Below are 19306 nucleotides of genomic sequence, written 5' to 3'. Positions count from 1 at the left end.
AAATATAAGTATTTTTTTTTTTTTTTTGTTTAGTGTTTTATTTTTAAATAAAAATAAAAATTGAAAATTATAATCTTTTTTTTAGTTTAAATGGATATATATATATTTTATTTTTTTGAATGAATTATTTATTTTATTTATTAAAAATAAGTTTCAAATGATAAAATTTTATTTTTTATTATATAAAATAAATATGATAGTTTTTTTTGTTTTTATGAGAAATAAAAATACTATTATTAAAACAAAAAATAAAGAATAATTAAAAAAAATTGAAATTATTAGAAAATAAGTAAAGCATTATTAATATTTTTTAAATTATTTTATAAATTTTAGTAAGAATAATTATGATATTTGTAACATTTAAAATTATTTTTTATTAAATATATATTTTTAATAATGTTTTATAATTTTTTTTGTGAAACAAAAATATTTTTAATAAATAATAATATTAATACTTTATAAAATTGAATATAATTTATTTTTTACATAACATCGTTTATAAATATTACATATTTTACAATTTTTTTCAGTTTAATTTTTTAAAATAAATAAAAATTTATTAATATGAATCCAGTCTATAAATTTTTAAAAATAAAATTAATCTATATAAATAACTAAATTTATTATTATTATTTTTATAAACAAATATATTTTATATATACTTTAACGAAAATTAATTTATTTTGTATTTTTTTTTTATTAATCTAACCTATATTACATTTAATTAGTAAAATATGATTAAAAAAAAAAAAAATAGATTATTATATAATTTAAATTCTCCATTTCTTTTATTTATTACATTACTTTACGAAAACTTACATTTTTTATTTGAATTATATACATTTAAGATTATATTAATTATTTTTCCTTTATTAAAACAAAATATTATATCATACAATTTTAATTTATATTTATTATACTTTGTTGAATTTGTTTTTAATTTTATATAACAAATATAAATATTAATAGTTATATTAGAATATTTTTTGTAAATAAAAGTATTTTATTTTAAATTTTTATTTTTTGTTTAATAAAAAAATACTATAATATATTTTACAATAAATAAAAAAAATGTAAGATTAAATTGAAGAACAATAACATAAAGTTTCAAATTTTACAAAAAACATTTTTATTGCGATAATAATTTTCTCTTGTATATCATCATTATAAAGATCAGATTATAATTTGCCTTTATATATTTTAGCTTTTATTATTTGGGAAAAACCAAAATTAGTTAATAATTAATATATTTTATTATAAACAAAAAAATATTATAAAAGGTGCACTATAAATCTAAATTATTTTATTTGTTTATATATACTTTTATTTTTGATATTATTTGGATATTAATTAATGTATTAAATTTAATTAATAATAATACTAAAAGTCAAGATGAATATTAGATATTAGACTATATTGTATTTATTATTTGTTCAATTAATTTAATTTTAAAAGTATTTAAATATAATATAAATAAATATTAATATCAATATTTTTAAAGTTGATTTCAATAATATATTTGTTAATTAAAGATAATGATTCAAGAAATGCATTATAATTAAAAGGATTAATAGAAAATTTTACAAACATTTTAGATTCTGATTGAATAATTAATAAAAATCGAAATTTATAGAAATTGTATAAAATATAAATTTATATTTAAGTTATATTTTTTTTATTTATATAAAAAATTAAATTTAACAATTTTATTTTTTATAAATATAAATATAAATAATATTATTATTATTATTATTATTATTATTATTATTTTCTTTTTTATTTTCTTTTTATTTTTTTTATTATGATTATATTCAATATTAATCAAATATATATATTTATATCTATATATATTTTATTTATTCTTTTTTTCTTTTTTATTTCATAATTTTTTTTTATATATATTTATATTCTATAATATTAATATGTTTATAAAAATAATTTACAAAATAAATATATATTTTTTTAATAATATATATATTAAATAATTTTTTTTTTATTAAAAAAAATAATAAATTAAATTTAAATTAAAAATCTATCATCATAATATATATTTATATACATAATTTCTTTAAGTAATATTATTAAATTTTTTTTTTTAGTAAGTTTAAATGATTTTTTTTTAAATGTTCATTTTAATTCATAAAGATTAAAATGCCGTAAAATCGGTGTTTTAACTTTATATTTATTTTAGTTATTAGCAATAGCAATACCTTATCTATTTCTTCTAATCATATTGTTTAAAATAATAGCAACTTTATTAGTCTTTTAATTAATAGCAAACATCCACATATAACATATTTTACAATTATAAACAACCCATTATTTTTCCTTTTTTTATAAAAAGATAAATAAATTATATATATTATTTATTTTGCACTTTTTCTTCTTTCTTATTGCTTTTATAAATAGTTGTATTTCTTATTGGCCCTTCTGAATTTAGTATAATTTGTATTTACCCATCATCTTAAATTTAACCTTAATTAAAAGGACCAATAAAGAAGTTATTAAATTATAATAATCCCCATTTAATGGCATCTTAATGTAATTTATATCTTTTCTTTAATTTTTTTTTTTAAAATATATATAAATATATATATATATATATATATATATAAATATATAATATATATAAATATTTATATATATATTATACTTTTATAAATGTTAAATATTCTTAACATCCATCAGATGGACATTCTTAGTTTCCAGAATTTTTAGTATTCTCTTATGTACAATTGCATATTTTGGTCGGCATTTTTTTAGTAGAATTATAATTTCTTTTTAAAACTAAAGTAGTACATCCACAAATACATTAAGCTTTTGGATATGTATCTATATAAGATTCAATTTAAAAAAGTAGAATAGTTGATTGAATTAATTTTTAAAGCGAAGTATATGGTATTTATAGAAAAAGAGTCTATATTTTTTTATTTTATTTTTTTTAAAAAAAAAAAATTATTTATTTTTTTTACTTAAGAATTTATTAATGTAAATGTCTCGTAGGTTGAACATTTGAAAAAATATGTTAAAGAAAATAAAAGCATAGAACGGATAAATAAAGACTCTGGTTTAGAAGATATATCTACTTAGTTTTCCTCTATAAAGAGTACTTTACCTCTAAAAAGAAATATTTCTCTTAAATAATCCATTACTTTTGGGGCTAATCTGAAAATGGAAGATTGCTTATTTTCAATATTAGATATATCTAATAGTAAATATCCAAATCTTTGTAATTATTAAGGTAAAAGTATATTAGCATCAGATATTATATGCGTAATACCAGCAAAAATAAGCTTTTCGTTATTTTATAGAAAATAATTTTATGAACATAGATAAACTTCTTCTATCATTTTTATCAAATTTGGTTACTATTGTATTTATTATATAATAATTATAAAAATAAAAAAAATATAATTACATATTTTAACATAATTTTCTAATTTATTTTTTCGTTAATTTTTTCTTAAGAATTATTATTTAAAATTATATTCTACATATAATTTCTTACAATGTTTTCAAACATATTAGTATTTATTTATGGAACATTTGATAAATAATTATTATTGTTATTATTATTATTATTATTGTTATTATTATTATTAATATTATTATTATTATTAATATTATTAATATTATTAATATTATTAATATTATTAACTATATGAATATAATTTTATAAAGGACTCATATTAGTAACTATAAGTGCATGTATATGCTCGAATCTTTTCAATACATTGTCTATATTTGGTCTTATTTATTATTCTCTAACTAAAATATATTTTAAAAAATCAATTATATAAATATTGTTATGTATTTTATTAAGGTTTTCCTAATTTAAAATTGGTTCATTTTAAGACGTTACTCTTATATAAAATTAAGCCTAATTACTATTATAGTAAAGGAATTCTCCTGTCAATATCTCATATAAAAGGCAACCTAAACTCCATACATCTGAACTCCTTGTTGTTCCTACTTTTTTTCTTCTGTCATATTTATCGCCTTCTTTCTTCGAATTTATTGCCAAAGTAAGCATTTCAGGTGACTAAATACATTCAGTACCTTTTGTTTACAAAGAATGTTCATCTTATTCGCTCTTAAACATTTTACATACCCCGAAATCTCCTATAATTACCTTTATTTCACCTTATAAATCCTATTAGTCTTTAAAATCTAAAAGTATGTTATCAGCCTTTATATCATAATGTATTACATTATTTTAATGCAAAAGTTAAACTGTTTTCAAAACTTCCTTATATATAGTTAGATAAGTTGGTAGATTTTCCACAAAAGACTCCTTCTTTTACTTTAAACGCCATTATTTTAAACTAATTGGGTATTTTTTCATCACTATTCTGTAGTCACTTTTGGTAAGTCCATAGTCATATAAGTCTGTTATACATTGATCTAGTCTGAAGGCTTCTAAACAGGTAATTTCGTTGAAAATATCGTGTAAAACACACCTTCCGTAAATACTGTCAGGAAGACTCATTTGCTTTATCGCAACAGCTTTTGGCTCTTGTAGGTTAGTATTTCCTTCGTATATAGCACCGAAAGCACCTTAAGCCATGAATTTAAGGCCTGTGTAAATAGAAAAGTCAGTCAGAGAGGCACATAGGAGCTTTAAGATGCGCTAACCTGCCGGAAAAGGCTTTATATATGATATGTTTTGGAGTAAAGAAGGCAGGATGTTCTAGTTAGAAGGATGGTTTAGGTGGAAATGTAAGAGAAAAAGGATGTTTGGCTTTCCGTCTATTATAGGGAACTATGAGCAGTATAATTCATCGAGTGTACCTCTTTAGGGAGATAATAAAAGGGAAATTATTAAAGATAAAATGCTTGCGTGAAGTTCTGGGTCAGAGTATATTTTTCTTAATTTTCGTTCTTAATAATAAAATACTTTTTCTTCATGATTATTTTCTTTTTCTTCTTAAGATATATGGATGTTGGAATTGTTTTGTGTAGTTTCTTCATTTTTTTGATGGCCTTTAGTGATGTTACCGAGATTTAAACTGAGTGCTTATTTAGTTATTTTTTAGGTATTTTCTATGCTATTAGATTAATTATTATTATTTGTGTTTAAGAGATTTGAAGGTTTTAATGAATTACTATTGTTATTTAAGGGATTTTCTTTTAGTTTATCAGTACAATTTAGTTTAGAAATAGGAATTTTAGATATATTAGAAGGCGGTTTTTATATAGGAACAAATAATATCCCATCTGAAGATGAAGATGAATAATTATTTATATCGAAAACATATTTTGATTACAATTATTATTATTATTACAATTATTATTATTATTGTTATTATTACTATTATTATTATTATTATAAAAGAGGAGAATCAATTATATTATGTTTGTTATTTTCGAGTTAATTAAGGAATTTTTTTTAATCTACTTTATCAATATTTAAAGAATTTATTTTAATTTTTTCATTAATTTATATTTATTTTTAAAATGAGTTGTTATTTTATTGTGTATTATCTATAAAAAATTGTTACAATTGTAATTATTATTATTATTATTATTATTATTATTATTATTATTATTCTATAATTTTTTTTGCTTCGTTTTTAATTTTTAAATATCTTTCTCGAATTTAAGTAATGTCGAACTCTAGATCTATTTCTCTTGTGAAGAATTCTAGTATACGATATTGATAGAATTTACGGGTTATTTCTTCGTTTCTTGTTGTCGAGAGTGCAAATAGAAGTTTTATATATAATTTTAAAAGGTCTATTTTTAGATTAGAATTTTTATGTTTTTTTTATTTTTCTGTATTTTTTTCTTTTTTTTATGAAATATTTTTAATTTTTCTTGATATTTCATTTAATTCATGTGCATTAGAATGCGAATATAATTTAACGAAATTAATAAATGAATATTTGAGATAAAAAGCCGATATATCCTCTGATAAAAAACATGAAAAATTCGGTCCAAAAGAAAAGGCTAAATTGAGAAATTCAATTATATTTTTAAATAGATTAACCTTAAGAATAATAAAAGTTGGTATTTTTTCCTATATAATAATACTATTTATATCAGAATTAATACTTAAATATTTATAAAAAAGCCCAGTATAAGGCCTCACTAAAAAAAGGAGGTCTTAAAAAAGTTTCCTAATGAAAATTTTCCATTGTTTTGATTTTCCTGACTTTTTTTCGTTTAGTTTTTCCCGAAAAATCATGTTTTGGCACATTATTAATTAAGATTTGAAATAAAGCATTAATTTTTATATATTTATAAATGTATTTATATATTCTTATTTAAAATCATATTTTTATTATTCATTTTATTTTTTACAAAAAACTAAGATTTCTTTAAATAGGGAACATGTGTATAATTTTATAAGGTCTTTCCATTAAGAATTCTTGAAATAAACTTAGTTTAGTAATTTATATATTTCATTTCTTGGAGCTTTAATCATTATTCGTGCTAAAACACTTACATAATTAGCAAATAATTCTTAGTTTTTCAATACAACAGGTGTTATATGACCATTTAAGTTATTAAAAGGAGGTATATTCTCATTATTGGAACTTTTTTGGGGCGAAATAACCATAATTTTTTATCCTTTTTCATTAATTTTTGCCTAATAAGGTATTTTAGTTTTATTTGCGGAATTACTTAGGCCCTATCTGGGAAAAGAAACATTGTTTTATATAAAATGAGTGACTCTTACTGAATTTGATGCTGTTCTGGAACTCTATTAGGGTTAAAATATGGATAATTCAATGAATTAAACTTTTAACATTAATAAAATATCAAATACACTTTCTAATATTTCAAAACAAAGTATTCTAGATGAAGTATTTTATATATAAGAATCTAAAATATCTAATTGTTCTTTTTATATATTGAAATATTCTTTAGTTTACATGTCTATATTGTTTAAAAACCAGGAAAATTTTTTAGTGAACTTTTATAAAAATTAATTTCCTTTTTTTTTAATTTCCTAGGCTGAATTTATGTTTATTTAAACTGAAAGACCTTTATATATGAAATTATTATTGTTTTTTTCCTCTTTTTTATAAGTCTATATATTTTATAATAAAATATTATTATTATTCTAATTAATAATAGACCCTTTTATCGGAAATTAAGGGAAAATATCCTTCCTTATAGAGTGTATTTGGTGCCTTTTTTCACTATTAATAGAATATAAGTCAAGAATTTTAAAATAGACTACATTTTCTGGAAATAATATACTATTTATATTAATATTTATGTTAAAAGTTTCACATATAGGGCTATTTTTTTTCTTTTCCTATTAATTTTTGACCAATTGACTATTTTTATCTTATAGACATTCGATTCCATCACATATTATGTCTATTTTATTTTATTCGAAGGTAATTTCAGGCGATTCTTTCCATCCTTTTTTCGAACAAAGTAATTTTACGAAATCTTTTTTCCTTTAAAAAAAGCAGGTTTCTGAAATTAAATACTAAAAAATTTAATTGATTGGACAAGGAAGAAAATCCCTTTATTCTTCACAAGTTTCCCTTAATATAAAAAACAATATATTTATGAGTATTTTAATTGTTTTTTTTAAATTTATATTATTGTTGTTTTTTTCGGTATTTAATTCATTTAGATCAATTGAATCTTATAATGTACATTGATCACTGCTTTCTATTTATAGTTTTATTTAAGAATTACTTTTTTATTATTAATTTTCGTCTAAAAGTACATCTGGTATATATTTTATTTTAAAAAAATATCAATATGAATAAAAATAATATCTATTTATTTACCTTAAAAACATGATATTTTAGCCACTTAGTCTAATTATTATCTCCTTCTTTAAGCTAGTAAGCAACCTAAATCAATTGTAAGGTTATATTCGCCTAAACTAGCCGCTATTTCTTTCATTATTTATATCTAAGAGGTATTTTTAGCCACTTTATGTTCCTTGTCGTCATATTAATAGGAATTATCTTATACAATATTTGACGTATTTTTATTTAAGAAGGCTTTATTTTATTAATCTTTAAAACCGCTATCTATAGAGTTTGAAAATCGGTTAGAATTAGTCGAAAAAGACTTGAAAGGATCCGCTCTTCGAGTAGATCTTGCCAAAATGATGTTATTTTCATTATTAAGTATTATATTAGATGAATTATTTTACTAAGGGAGGTTTAAAGGGGGTATTTTGGGAGTTTTAATATTTTTAGAATTAAAAAGGAAAGAATTTTATTCCGAAAAATTTTTTTGGTCATTTTCTGTCGGGGAATTTTCGGCTGAGTTTGTATGTTTTTTTTCCAAAAGTTAGTTTTTTTCCGATTAGTTAATTTTAATTGGAAAATTTTAAAATCTTTCAGATATATTAGGCCGGCTTAAGAGTATATATTTGGATAATTAGGTGTTAAAATCAGTATTTTCTTGTGGAAATTTCAAAGAAGATTCTATAAGGAATTACCTTTCTTGAGATTCGGTTTCTTTAAGTAGTTTAGTAATTGAAATAGTATATATTTATAGAATAAGACAGTATATATCGGAATTTTAGAGTATATAATTAGCCATAGGAGGACAAAAATGAATTAGTTTATAAAATATTTAGATTGTATTTATACAATAGATATGATTTTCAATATGATCGAGAAATGTTTCGGTTATTTTTATAGTTAAATTGGGTCGAATTTCGGTTAGTTTTTATAATATTTCGGTTATAATGTCTTATACGGATTCATGGTATTATTTATATTATTTTTAATTTTGCGTTTTTATTAAAAAACTAATTTATTATTATTGTTAGTTTTTGGAATATTTGATTGAACATGTTAAAGATATTAAATTTAATATTAGTTTATTCGAAAATAAGTCGGAAAAGAATAAAGGCATTTGTATTTATTGCTTTATATTTAATAAGGTCATTATTAAATTATCGTTATATTCGGTTATTGTAGTGAGCTTTTCGAGTTCGGATTCCATATTATTATTTTAATTTTTTTTTATTTTATTTTTTTTATTTTTTTGATTTAAAAAAAAAAAAAAAAAATTAATCTTTTTTTTTGTTTTTTTTGAATTAAATATAATATTTTTTAGTATTTATTTATTATTATTATATATATATATATATGTATTTTAATTCAATTATTTATGTTTTTATTAAAATGCTTTTATTTAATTTTTTTAGATTACATATCATTTTTTATTATTTTTATATATTTTTTTTTTTTTTTTTTTCAGAATCAAAGTCCTATAGCCTTATGATAATCTTATATTATTATTGAAATTTAAGATCTTATTTATATATCGTTCGTAATCATACATTTCATTAAATCATTAATTAAATAACCTATAATGCCTTTTTTATTATTATTATATAATACATTTTTATTATCTTTCAAATTAATTAAATTATAAATCGGCAAATTGTTTTTAATTTCCTAAAAGCTTTATTCTTTTAATTCAAAAGTTTACAATTATTTTAAAAAGTCAGACTAAAAGCTTTTACTTTTAAAATATATTAAAATAAATATATATATACTCATATTTATATATTTTTTACATTTTTTTAATAGGAGGACTGTTTATAGAATCGTCTTCAATTTGAAATTCCTTTAAAATTTATTAACAAATAGAAATAAGAAAAGGTAAATATAATTTAGGAATCTAAGAATTTTGTCCAAAATTTACACTACATGTATTAAAGAAAAACTCAATGCAAAACTAAGAAAAAGGCTATATATTATTAAATTTTAAATAAGTATTATTTTCCACTTTTATTTATTTTTTTTTAATCGCGAATTAATACAAAATACTACCTAATTATAAAACTAACTTAAAATTAATCTAAATATCATTCTATTATAATATTTTATATATAAAAGATAACATATCCTTATGATTTTATAAATATATTTTTAAATCTTCATCACTTTTATATATTTATTAAGTATTTCCTTCTACATCTTTTTCAAAGAAATTTATTAACAAAGCAAAAATTTATTCTGTATTTAATTTATTTTAAATCAGATTATGAGCTATTTTCTAAAAAACATCAGACGCTATAATCCATATAGGATTTTCGTCTTATTAAAGAGATAAAACCCAAAAATGGTGATAATTATCATTAAATTTTAACAAAATAAGTGAATAAATTTAAATACAGAAATCATATACGTATTGTTTTTTAAAGTATTTTTTATATTCGGTTAGTTTTTTTATTTTAATGAGAAGTTATTTAAAAAAATTATCATAATAAACATCACATTTTTCGAGTTTAAAGAATTCATTTAGAAAACACAGAAAGAGATTTTTAAAATAATTAGTCGAATTTTAAAATTATAAAACAAGATTTTCAATTAATTATAAACTTTCCTGGTTATCGTATTATTATTATTTTGTAAATACATAATTATAAGTTTTTTCTACTAAACGTGGATAAATAATTATTTTTTAAAATAAAGCAAATGCACCAGCTATCAATTAACAATATAATTTCGTCATAGGAAGATTTTCTACAAACAAAACAATTTAAACTAAGTTTTTAATTTATGGGAGGATTTATTAGACTATTTTCTATTTTTTAGTGAAATAAATTATTTTATATATATATTTATATATATATATATATATTATATATATATTTATATATATATATATATATATATTTTACTTTAGCTTCATTTAATTCAATATCTTCTATTTTCGAAAAATAATCGCTTAAAAGTGATATTATTTCAATTAATTCACCTTATAATATTAGAATAATTTCTGTATTTTATTATAGGAAAGAATTAAGATTATTTATACAAGAATTTAATATAGGATACATTTTAAAATTAATATAATCTTATAAAATAATTAAATAAATTTAAAACTCATTCATTTCCTCCAAAAGGAAATTTTAGAAAGTCCTTTACGTTTTGAGAGTATCTACTTCGTAGATTTTCTAAGAATCTAAAAGCTTTATTTCTCCCAGACCATTATTTTTGTTACTTAGCTTTTTTTTATTTTATTATTTCTTTTTTAATACAATTGATACATTAATTTACTATTCATCACCATTTTATTTATTATTATCGAAATTTTCTAGACTATAACATTATTATTTAGAAAATCTTCTTTTCTTAATAGAAATATTATTATCTATTTATTATTATAAGTCTTTCGAAGAGCATTTCCTTATTTTATATTAATTATTATTAATACTAGTTTAAAAATTAGACCCATTTTATTTTAGACTATTGTTTTTGGGTGAATTATTATTGTTTTTGATATTTACTTCATTTTATTGTACTTGTATATGTAGGCTTTTTTTCTTCTAATTATTTTCCGATTTTTCAATTTAAGATATTTATTTTTTTACTAAAATTGAATCGGCATCCATTTAAGCAAATTAGGTTAAACTTTTATTTTATCTAAACTCTATATTATCCTCATTTTATTCCTAAAAGAACTAAAGTTTCTCACAATTTTAATAAATTTATTTAATATCTTTTTTTTTAGCACATCTATGGGTTATTATAGTTAATTATTCAATAAAGCAAACACTCGAATTAACCCATTCACTTAATTCTTCCCCACTAATCTGGATTTGTTTCCACATTTATTTATATTCTAATAAACATTTAATCAAACTACTACCCATTCTCTACAAAATATCCTTAAAAATAACCTCTTTCCAGAACTCATCACTGAAATCAACCAGAGACTCACAAACAGCCTTTGAAAAACACTCTAAAGCCTATTCTCTTATTAAAAAAGTATCATGACAATTAATTTAGGCGAGACAAAATAATATATCTCGTGCAAATTTATTCCCATATTCGATTTCTTTTTCGTTTAAATTTTCTTTTTTATTTAATATAAAGGTTATTTATTCAATTAAAACTAAAAATAAAGGACAAGACTTCATTATTATGACCTCGTCTCCGGTTAAATTTATTATATTTTAAATTGATTTCATAGCATTATATATACATGTCATTGATATATTTTCTTTTTTAGAATCTTACATTAAGTTTTTTAAAATTTCGAAATTTTCTAAGCCGACCTGTTCCATTTCTTACTGCGAAAAAAATAAGATGATTTTACTCAAAGTTTCTATCCCTTATATGTTAAATTGAATTTCTTTGTTTTGAACCAAAAGGCCGATTTTTTAAGATATTAATTACTTTACATTCTAAAATTGGCTTAAGCATAAAGTCTCGAATATTTCTAGGGCTATACTTTGGTAGTTGTCAAGATTCCAGTCATATTATGCTTAAATTTCAGAACTAAATGTATTTGTTTTGACTCTATTATCAATTTTGGAGGATTCTTTTGGTCTGATTTGGGTTGGGGACAAGCTCTGGAATTATTTTAGTATAGATATTATTACATTATTTATTATTTCAACTGATTTTATACGGAAATAACTGTTTTGGCAATTAGAAATTGTTATTAAACTTCCACTTATTGTTGACCATAATTATATTATTTAAGATTCATTTAAATTTAAAACTTCTTATATTTTTTCTAAATAGAAGATTTTATTTTATTTCTCAATTTTTTATAAAGATTATTATTTTTATTAATTAAATTCTTCCAAAAGTTCATATATTTAATTTTCTAAACCTTATATAATGTAATTTAAGATTTTTGTATTTTAATTTATGGCAGAGTTTTTTATAAAGTTTTTAATTCTATCCAGTATATTTTGCTATTCTTTTTCGTTTATATATAAATTATCTTTTTTATTATAAAAATTATTATTATTATTATTATTATCCATTTATAAAAGACTACCTTAAATTTCTAATTATCCTTAAGATTTTCTCTATGTAATATTACTTTAAACATTTTAATTAATTTAAAGAGCTTATAAATATTAAGAATTTTGTAAATTCTATTATTATTTTTCTAATAATTAATTATTTTATTCTTCAAGTTTATGGAATAAGCAATCAGATATATATAAGTATTTCATTAAAGAATCCCATTGAGCTTAATGAAGTTTTTCTAATTAAAAAAAAATATGAAATACAATAAATAAAAAATAAATTGAATAAAAATAATATATATATATATATATATTTATATAATTATATAATTATTTTATAAAATTTTTGTTAATTTTAATAAAATAAAAAAAAGATAAATATATTTTTAAATTATATAATTTTTTTTAATTAAATTAATAAATAATATATATATATAAATTAAATATTATAGTTATATATATAATTTATTTTATACCTTTAAAATTATCATAACTTTTCAAAATTATTTATGTATTTTAAAAGTACTTTTAATTTATAGATGAGTTTTAATCAATTATTTACTAACATATCAATTTAAAGAAGATTTAAAATGAATTACTCTTTTAATAATATACAGATATTTATAACATATTATATATATTAGGAAACAAAACATGTATTTTTTAATCTAGCTAATTTTCTTTTCCAACTACTTAAAATATAAATTTTAAAATATTATATATATGCTTGTATATATCTTTGTAAAACGTTCTAAATTCTTCTTCTTAAAATGTAAATTAAGTCTTCTTTTCATTTTTATTATATTAAGTAATGTCTATGTTTGAGACATTATTTATCATTTTATTTAAATTGTTTAAAATTGTATTAACTATAGAAATTATAATAAGGAAAAAATCTAAAGAATTTATATCAATCATTTCAGAAAGATCATTTACGGATTCTAGATCTACTTTATAGCAAGAATTAGGTTTTTAATTAATAATAAAAGTAGTTCCAATAAGTTATTTTGAAAAGTAAGATATTTATTATAAAATAGATAAAAACAACTAATATTAAAATAAAAATATAAAATTTACAATATTAAATTAAAAAAAAATACAAAATAATAAAATAATTATATGAAAATATAATATAAAAAATATAAAAATAAAAAAGATAAATAAAATATAAAAATAATATTTGAAAAAAATTATTATATATATATATATATATATATATATATATATCTATACATAATAATTTAAAAATTACACATGATTAATCATTTGCTTTATAACAACAATATATAAATTTTTAGAAAGAATTAAACTTACTAAAAATATTCTTATAGCATTCCAATAGTTCATAAGAAAACTAATTTAATCCTTCACTATTTCCTTAGAACTAGTTTAAAAAACTATACTTATGTTCTATTATACACACTAGTTTAGTAAAAAGTCTTAAAATCTTTATTTTTTTTAGTACATTTTCTTGATTTTAATTTAAAATTTGATTTAAAATTAGAATTAATTCATTTTCTAATATATTTTCTAATTCAGCATTTCCCTTAAAAGCATTTTCTCCTTCATTTAGCATCGTTATAATGCTTTCTATTCCTATATCTAGTTATGGTTTAATATTTTCGGTTACCCATTAAGGTACTTTCTATTACAATAATTCTATGAAATCCCTAAACAAAGTAGTATAATTGTCCTGTATTTACATTTATTCATATTTTATGGCTTATTTGGATAATATAGATAATATCTATTGCTACATTGTATAATTTACACTGTTTATCATCGGCTTATCGTGATTTGATCTCAAATAAATAATTATATTTAGAGCTAAATATACATAATCCATTTTTAATATTGATATTATTTAAGGGGTAATCAAATTACATAAACATTATTATAGTTTTATTTAAAGACAAATTTTGTTTATATGTTTTATTACTTACAAATATTTGAGTAAATAGAAATAATCGTCATACTTTTAATTTTTTATTTTTTTTTATAAAAAAAGAAAATAATTAAATATTACAACTTAAAATTATTAAAGATTAAACAATCTTTATAAAAATGTTAATATTCCTAAATTTATTTTCTTTTTTTTAGAATTCATAGCTGAATTCATCAAGTTTTTGAATTATTAAAAAGGAAAATACAAATCAGAAATTTCGTTATCTTTAAGTTATTTTCTTTATTTGTCAAATATAATTATGAATTTTTATATTTCCTTTAAAATAATTTAATGTTTAATTTTTTAATATTTTTTATTACTTCTTTAATTGTTAGATTTTATGGTTTTTTTTTTATGTTATTTTAAATTCCTTTTAACTCTTCAAGTAATAAATCGCATGATTTTAATGTAAGCATGTGCATTTTTATAACTAATATTTTTTGTAAATTATTATAATAAAATTTATTTTATTAGGGTTTTTAAAGTTTTTTGTTACAATTTTTTATTTATTGATTAAAAAAATATTTATATTTATTATAAAATAAAATATATTAAATTTTAATTATTTTATATGATTTTTTTTATTTTAATAAATGATGATTAATAAAATAAACTAAATTATTATATTTTTGACTTGATAATTAGTTTAATTTTTATTATATTAAAAAGTATAAAAATTATTTTTATAAAAATTTATTAATAGATATGTAAAATTTGATAATAAGAATAAATTTAGTTGTAATATAAATATAAATATATATAAATTTTTATTATAATTAATATTATTAATCTTATTATATTTAATATATATTAATATTTTAATTTAATATTAAAATAGATAAAATTAGATATTTATTTTTTATACAAAAAAATACTTATTAAAGAGTATAAATATATATATATATATATATATATATATATATACATATATAAAAATTATTTTTATATATTTTACTTTATATTTTTATTTTTCGTTATATTATATTTGAAATATAAATATATATATATATATTTTATGTAATCATTTATTATTATTATTAATAAAAAACTTTGGTAATACAGGTATTATATTATTATTGAGTTTTGAATTTATATTTTTATAAAAGTTTTAAGTTTTTTATTATTTTTTCATATATTCATTTAAATCAATAATTTTATTTAATTTTAAAGTTTTTTTAATCCCTTTATTTTACTTAATTGCAAATTTATCATTATCATTATTAGAATTATTATTGTCTTTTCTATAGGGAGAGATCTTTCTTTTTTCCTTTAAAAAGTTTTGTTATTAATCGTTATTATTATATTTTTATTTAGATAATTAAGTCAATTTTTGTAAAGATTAATTCATTGAATTATTATTATTCTAAGAATTAGAACTATTTTATAATGAAGATGAATTTATTTATTATAAAAATTAAGTAGATAACATTTTTAATTTATTTATTTTGATGTGTGGAGTTTTTTTGATATATTTGATAGAAGAAAATAAGAAAATTATTATTTTTGATGAGTTTTTTTATTTTGTTTATAAAAAAGGTGAAAAAGTATATCTTGTTGTTTTTTATTTTTTATTTTTTTGGACTTATTTAATTAATATGTTATAGATTTTTTGAAGTATTACTATGTTTAGTTTATTCTTTTATATTTGTTTTGATTTTCTGCTTGTTTTTTTTATAGAGAATTTTTAAAAAAATTGCTTATTTGTTTATTATTTATTTATAGCTTTTTTTTTATTTTTTCTTTAAATTATTATATTTTATAATTATAAAAAATAAAAATTTCTCTTTATAAATATAAAGGAAAAGAAAAATATTCAAAAATTAATATAAATTTATTAGAATAGAAAATTTTTTTTTAAAAAAAATAAATGCTAATCAAAAGTAGAATAGGTGGGAAAAAAAATTAATATTAATTATTATAAAACATACTTATTTGCTTTTATTTAATAAAAAATTGAAAATATTTTATTTTTATAAGTTTAAAATTAAAAATAAATAATTACTAAAACATTTTATTATAATTTATAAATAAATTTTTTATAAATTATAAAAAATTTTAAAAATCGTTTATAATAATTATTATAGAAAATTAAAATTAAATAATTGATTTTTTTTTTTTAAAAAAAAAAAAAATATATATAAATGAAAATTAAAATTAAAAAAAAAAAAAATTATTGAAAAAAAGAAAAAAATATTTAAAATGTTTTTAAAAAAATTATGTATATTATATTTTAATGAATATTTATTAAAATATTTTTTTTAATAAAAATAATTTTAATTTAAATTGATATTTTTATTTTTTATTAATTATTTTAAATATTTAATTTAAATGATTAATATTAAAATGTTTTTTATCTATTATAATGATAAATGTATATAAAATATATATTAATAATATTAATTTATGATAATAAATAATGAAATATACATATTTTAAAATTAAAAAATATAATAATTAAATAATAAATTTAATATTATAACCCTAATAAAACTTTATTATATTAATCTTTTTACAAATATCTATATAAAAATATTCATTATTAAATATATATATTGATTATAAATGAATAAAAAAAAATTATTATAAAAATATAATTTATATATAAATATATATTTATCTTATATATTTTTTTGTTTATTTTATTTTATTATTATATATTTTCTAAAATTGTATGCTTTAATTATTATAAAATAAAAATTATTTTTGATATAAATAATTATTCAAAAAATAAATATTAGATATTATATTAAAAAAGATTATTTATTAATAAATAAATATAATTTTTATAATACTTAATTCCATTCAATATCTTACAATAATTTTAAATTAATTTCTTTTTAATATTAACTTTATTTTTATATTAATAATCAGAACTATTAATATATATTACCTTAATCACTTATTTAAATATATAATTGGATTAATCATATAATATTTTATATTATTTTTCAAAAAAAAAATATATATATACAATTTTTAATTTTATATTTTTTATTAAAAATAAAATCAGAAATTTAAATATATAGTTTTTAATTTTTTTTTTATATTTTCCCTTTTTATATAGAGAATTTTATATATCATATCTATAAAAGCAATACATTAAATTTTTATACTTTTAATAATTTATGAAAGATAAAGATAAATTATTTCAGTATATTTAAATAAATTATTTATATTAATTTAAAGAATATAAAATAATAAGAAGAACATAATAGTTATTACTTTTGTATTTTATTTATCAAAGTTTTATAAAAAGGTCATCATATTATATTATATTTTAATTTAATTAGCGATATAATATTTATTACCATTATTAAATGGAAATAAAATTTAATTGATATAATAATAAAAATAAAATTTATAAAACCTACGTAAATATTATTTATATATATTAAAAATTATTTATGATAAAAATTATAAATAATTAAAAAAAATTCAAAACAAAATATATATATAAATAATTTCTTTTAAATATATTAAAATAATTTGATTTGATTTTATTTTATAAATAATTATTATTAATATAATTTATATATTAATTTTGTTTGTTTTTGTAAGAAAATATTTATATTTTTAAAATATTTTTTTATATAAACAAATAAATAAATAGCAAATAAATTTTAAAATAAAATTTAATTTGTTATAATATTTTTATTTTTTTATACAAAAAAATTCTACTTTATCTTTTATTTTATTTTAATTTTTAAACTCTAATGTTATTACTTCAATATATTTAATTTTCTTATAGAAAATTTGATTATAAACCGTTTTATTTAATAGTTTCTATAGCTGATTTATATTTTTATCTCTATATTGTATTTTTAAAATTATATAAAACTTTAGTTATTATTTAATTTTAGTATAATTACTTTATCTTAATAATTTTTACATAACCCTATCATTTATTTATTTTTTCCTTATAAATCATTAATAAGTCTTTCTTTTTATTTCTATTATTTAATAAATAAAAATGGAATTATTTAAAAAACATAAAATATTAATTATATATTTTACAGAAATTTCCAAATACTCTTTTTTTTATTAAAAATTTATTATTTTAATTATTTTATTAAATTTTTTTCTTAATTAATTTAATTTAAAACATTTTTATTTTCTTCTTAAATTTGACTTAATTATATTTTATGGAAATTATATTATTTTTAAGTTTCTTTTAAATTAACATTTCTATATGAAGATAACATCTCATTTTTATAAATTCTATATTAATCTTACCCTATGTTTCTACCGAAAATAGTTATATTTTTTTTAATATTTTATAATTAATCTTTTTCATCGTTAATATTTTTTTTAATTGGTTATTTTATAATTATATATCGCCTTTATCTTCCAATAGTTAATTTATTTTCTAAATTTTCATTTATAAAAAAATAATGAAAATTCATAAATTATATTAAAATTGCTTTACTTATTAAAGTTTTTCAAATTCAAACATTTTTTTGTTCATTTATGAATTAAGTTCATTTTAATTAATTTAAAAGCTTTTATTTTATTCAAAACTTTATTCTTTTTAGATTTATTAATTGTTATTTATATTTGATCTAATAGGAGATATAACATCTTAAAAATCACGAGTGTTTTATTTATTATATTCTTTGCTTTATATAGTTTTTTATAATTTTTTAGGCGTT

At 16.7% G+C, this 19306-nt stretch overlaps 1 protein-coding gene across 1 annotated transcript, besides 24 other annotated features; it reads right to left on the bottom strand. All coding sequences in view use genetic code 6, as the record gives it.

Annotated features, from left to right (window-relative positions):
- Nucleotides 1–1735: 1735 nt before the first annotated feature.
- Nucleotides 1736–1769: a microsatellite.
- Nucleotides 1738–1803: a microsatellite.
- A 774-nt stretch (nt 1804–2577) lies between these two features.
- Nucleotides 2578–2652: a microsatellite.
- A 904-nt stretch (nt 2653–3556) lies between these two features.
- Nucleotides 3557–3656: a microsatellite.
- Nucleotides 3657–3726: 70 nt separating this feature from the next.
- On the bottom strand, nt 3727–4567 carry IMG5_164280 (hypothetical protein; the record flags this gene model as incomplete). The annotated part of the gene is made up of 2 exons (XM_004030241.1): nt 3727–3749; nt 3889–4567. 2 exons carry the CDS (start codon nt 4565–4567, stop codon nt 3727–3729), a joined length of 702 nt encoding a protein of 233 aa, XP_004030289.1.
- Nucleotides 4568–5268: 701 nt separating this feature from the next.
- Nucleotides 5269–5330: a microsatellite.
- Nucleotides 5331–5508: 178 nt separating this feature from the next.
- Nucleotides 5509–5550: a microsatellite.
- A 202-nt stretch (nt 5551–5752) lies between these two features.
- Nucleotides 5753–5793: a microsatellite.
- A 3140-nt stretch (nt 5794–8933) lies between these two features.
- Nucleotides 8934–8975: a microsatellite.
- Nucleotides 8939–8970: a microsatellite.
- A 1578-nt stretch (nt 8976–10553) lies between the features above and the next one.
- Nucleotides 10554–10619: a microsatellite.
- Nucleotides 10620–13003: 2384 nt separating this feature from the next.
- Nucleotides 13004–13046: a microsatellite.
- Nucleotides 13047–13122: 76 nt separating this feature from the next.
- Nucleotides 13123–13176: a microsatellite.
- Nucleotides 13177–13803: 627 nt separating this feature from the next.
- Nucleotides 13804–13878: a microsatellite.
- Nucleotides 13842–13886: a microsatellite.
- Nucleotides 13887–13906: 20 nt separating this feature from the next.
- Nucleotides 13907–13944: a microsatellite.
- Nucleotides 13945–15412: 1468 nt separating this feature from the next.
- Nucleotides 15413–15467: a microsatellite.
- Nucleotides 15425–15489: a microsatellite.
- Nucleotides 15428–15490: a microsatellite.
- Nucleotides 15491–15543: 53 nt separating this feature from the next.
- Nucleotides 15544–15589: a microsatellite.
- Nucleotides 15590–16651: 1062 nt separating this feature from the next.
- Nucleotides 16652–16715: a microsatellite.
- A 508-nt stretch (nt 16716–17223) lies between these two features.
- Nucleotides 17224–17274: a microsatellite.
- Nucleotides 17275–17476: 202 nt separating this feature from the next.
- Nucleotides 17477–17522: a microsatellite.
- Nucleotides 17523–18039: 517 nt separating this feature from the next.
- Nucleotides 18040–18088: a microsatellite.
- A 77-nt stretch (nt 18089–18165) lies between these two features.
- Nucleotides 18166–18197: a microsatellite.
- Nucleotides 18198–19306: the final 1109 nt, after the last annotated feature.

Source organism: Ichthyophthirius multifiliis (genome assembly GCF_000220395.1).
Source record: "Ichthyophthirius multifiliis unplaced genomic scaffold scaff_1120509251231, whole genome shotgun sequence".
NCBI lineage: Eukaryota > Ciliophora > Oligohymenophorea > Hymenostomatida > Ichthyophthirius > Ichthyophthirius multifiliis.
Note: the sequence above shows the minus strand (reverse complement) of the source record. Positions and strands in the feature narration are given on the sequence as shown.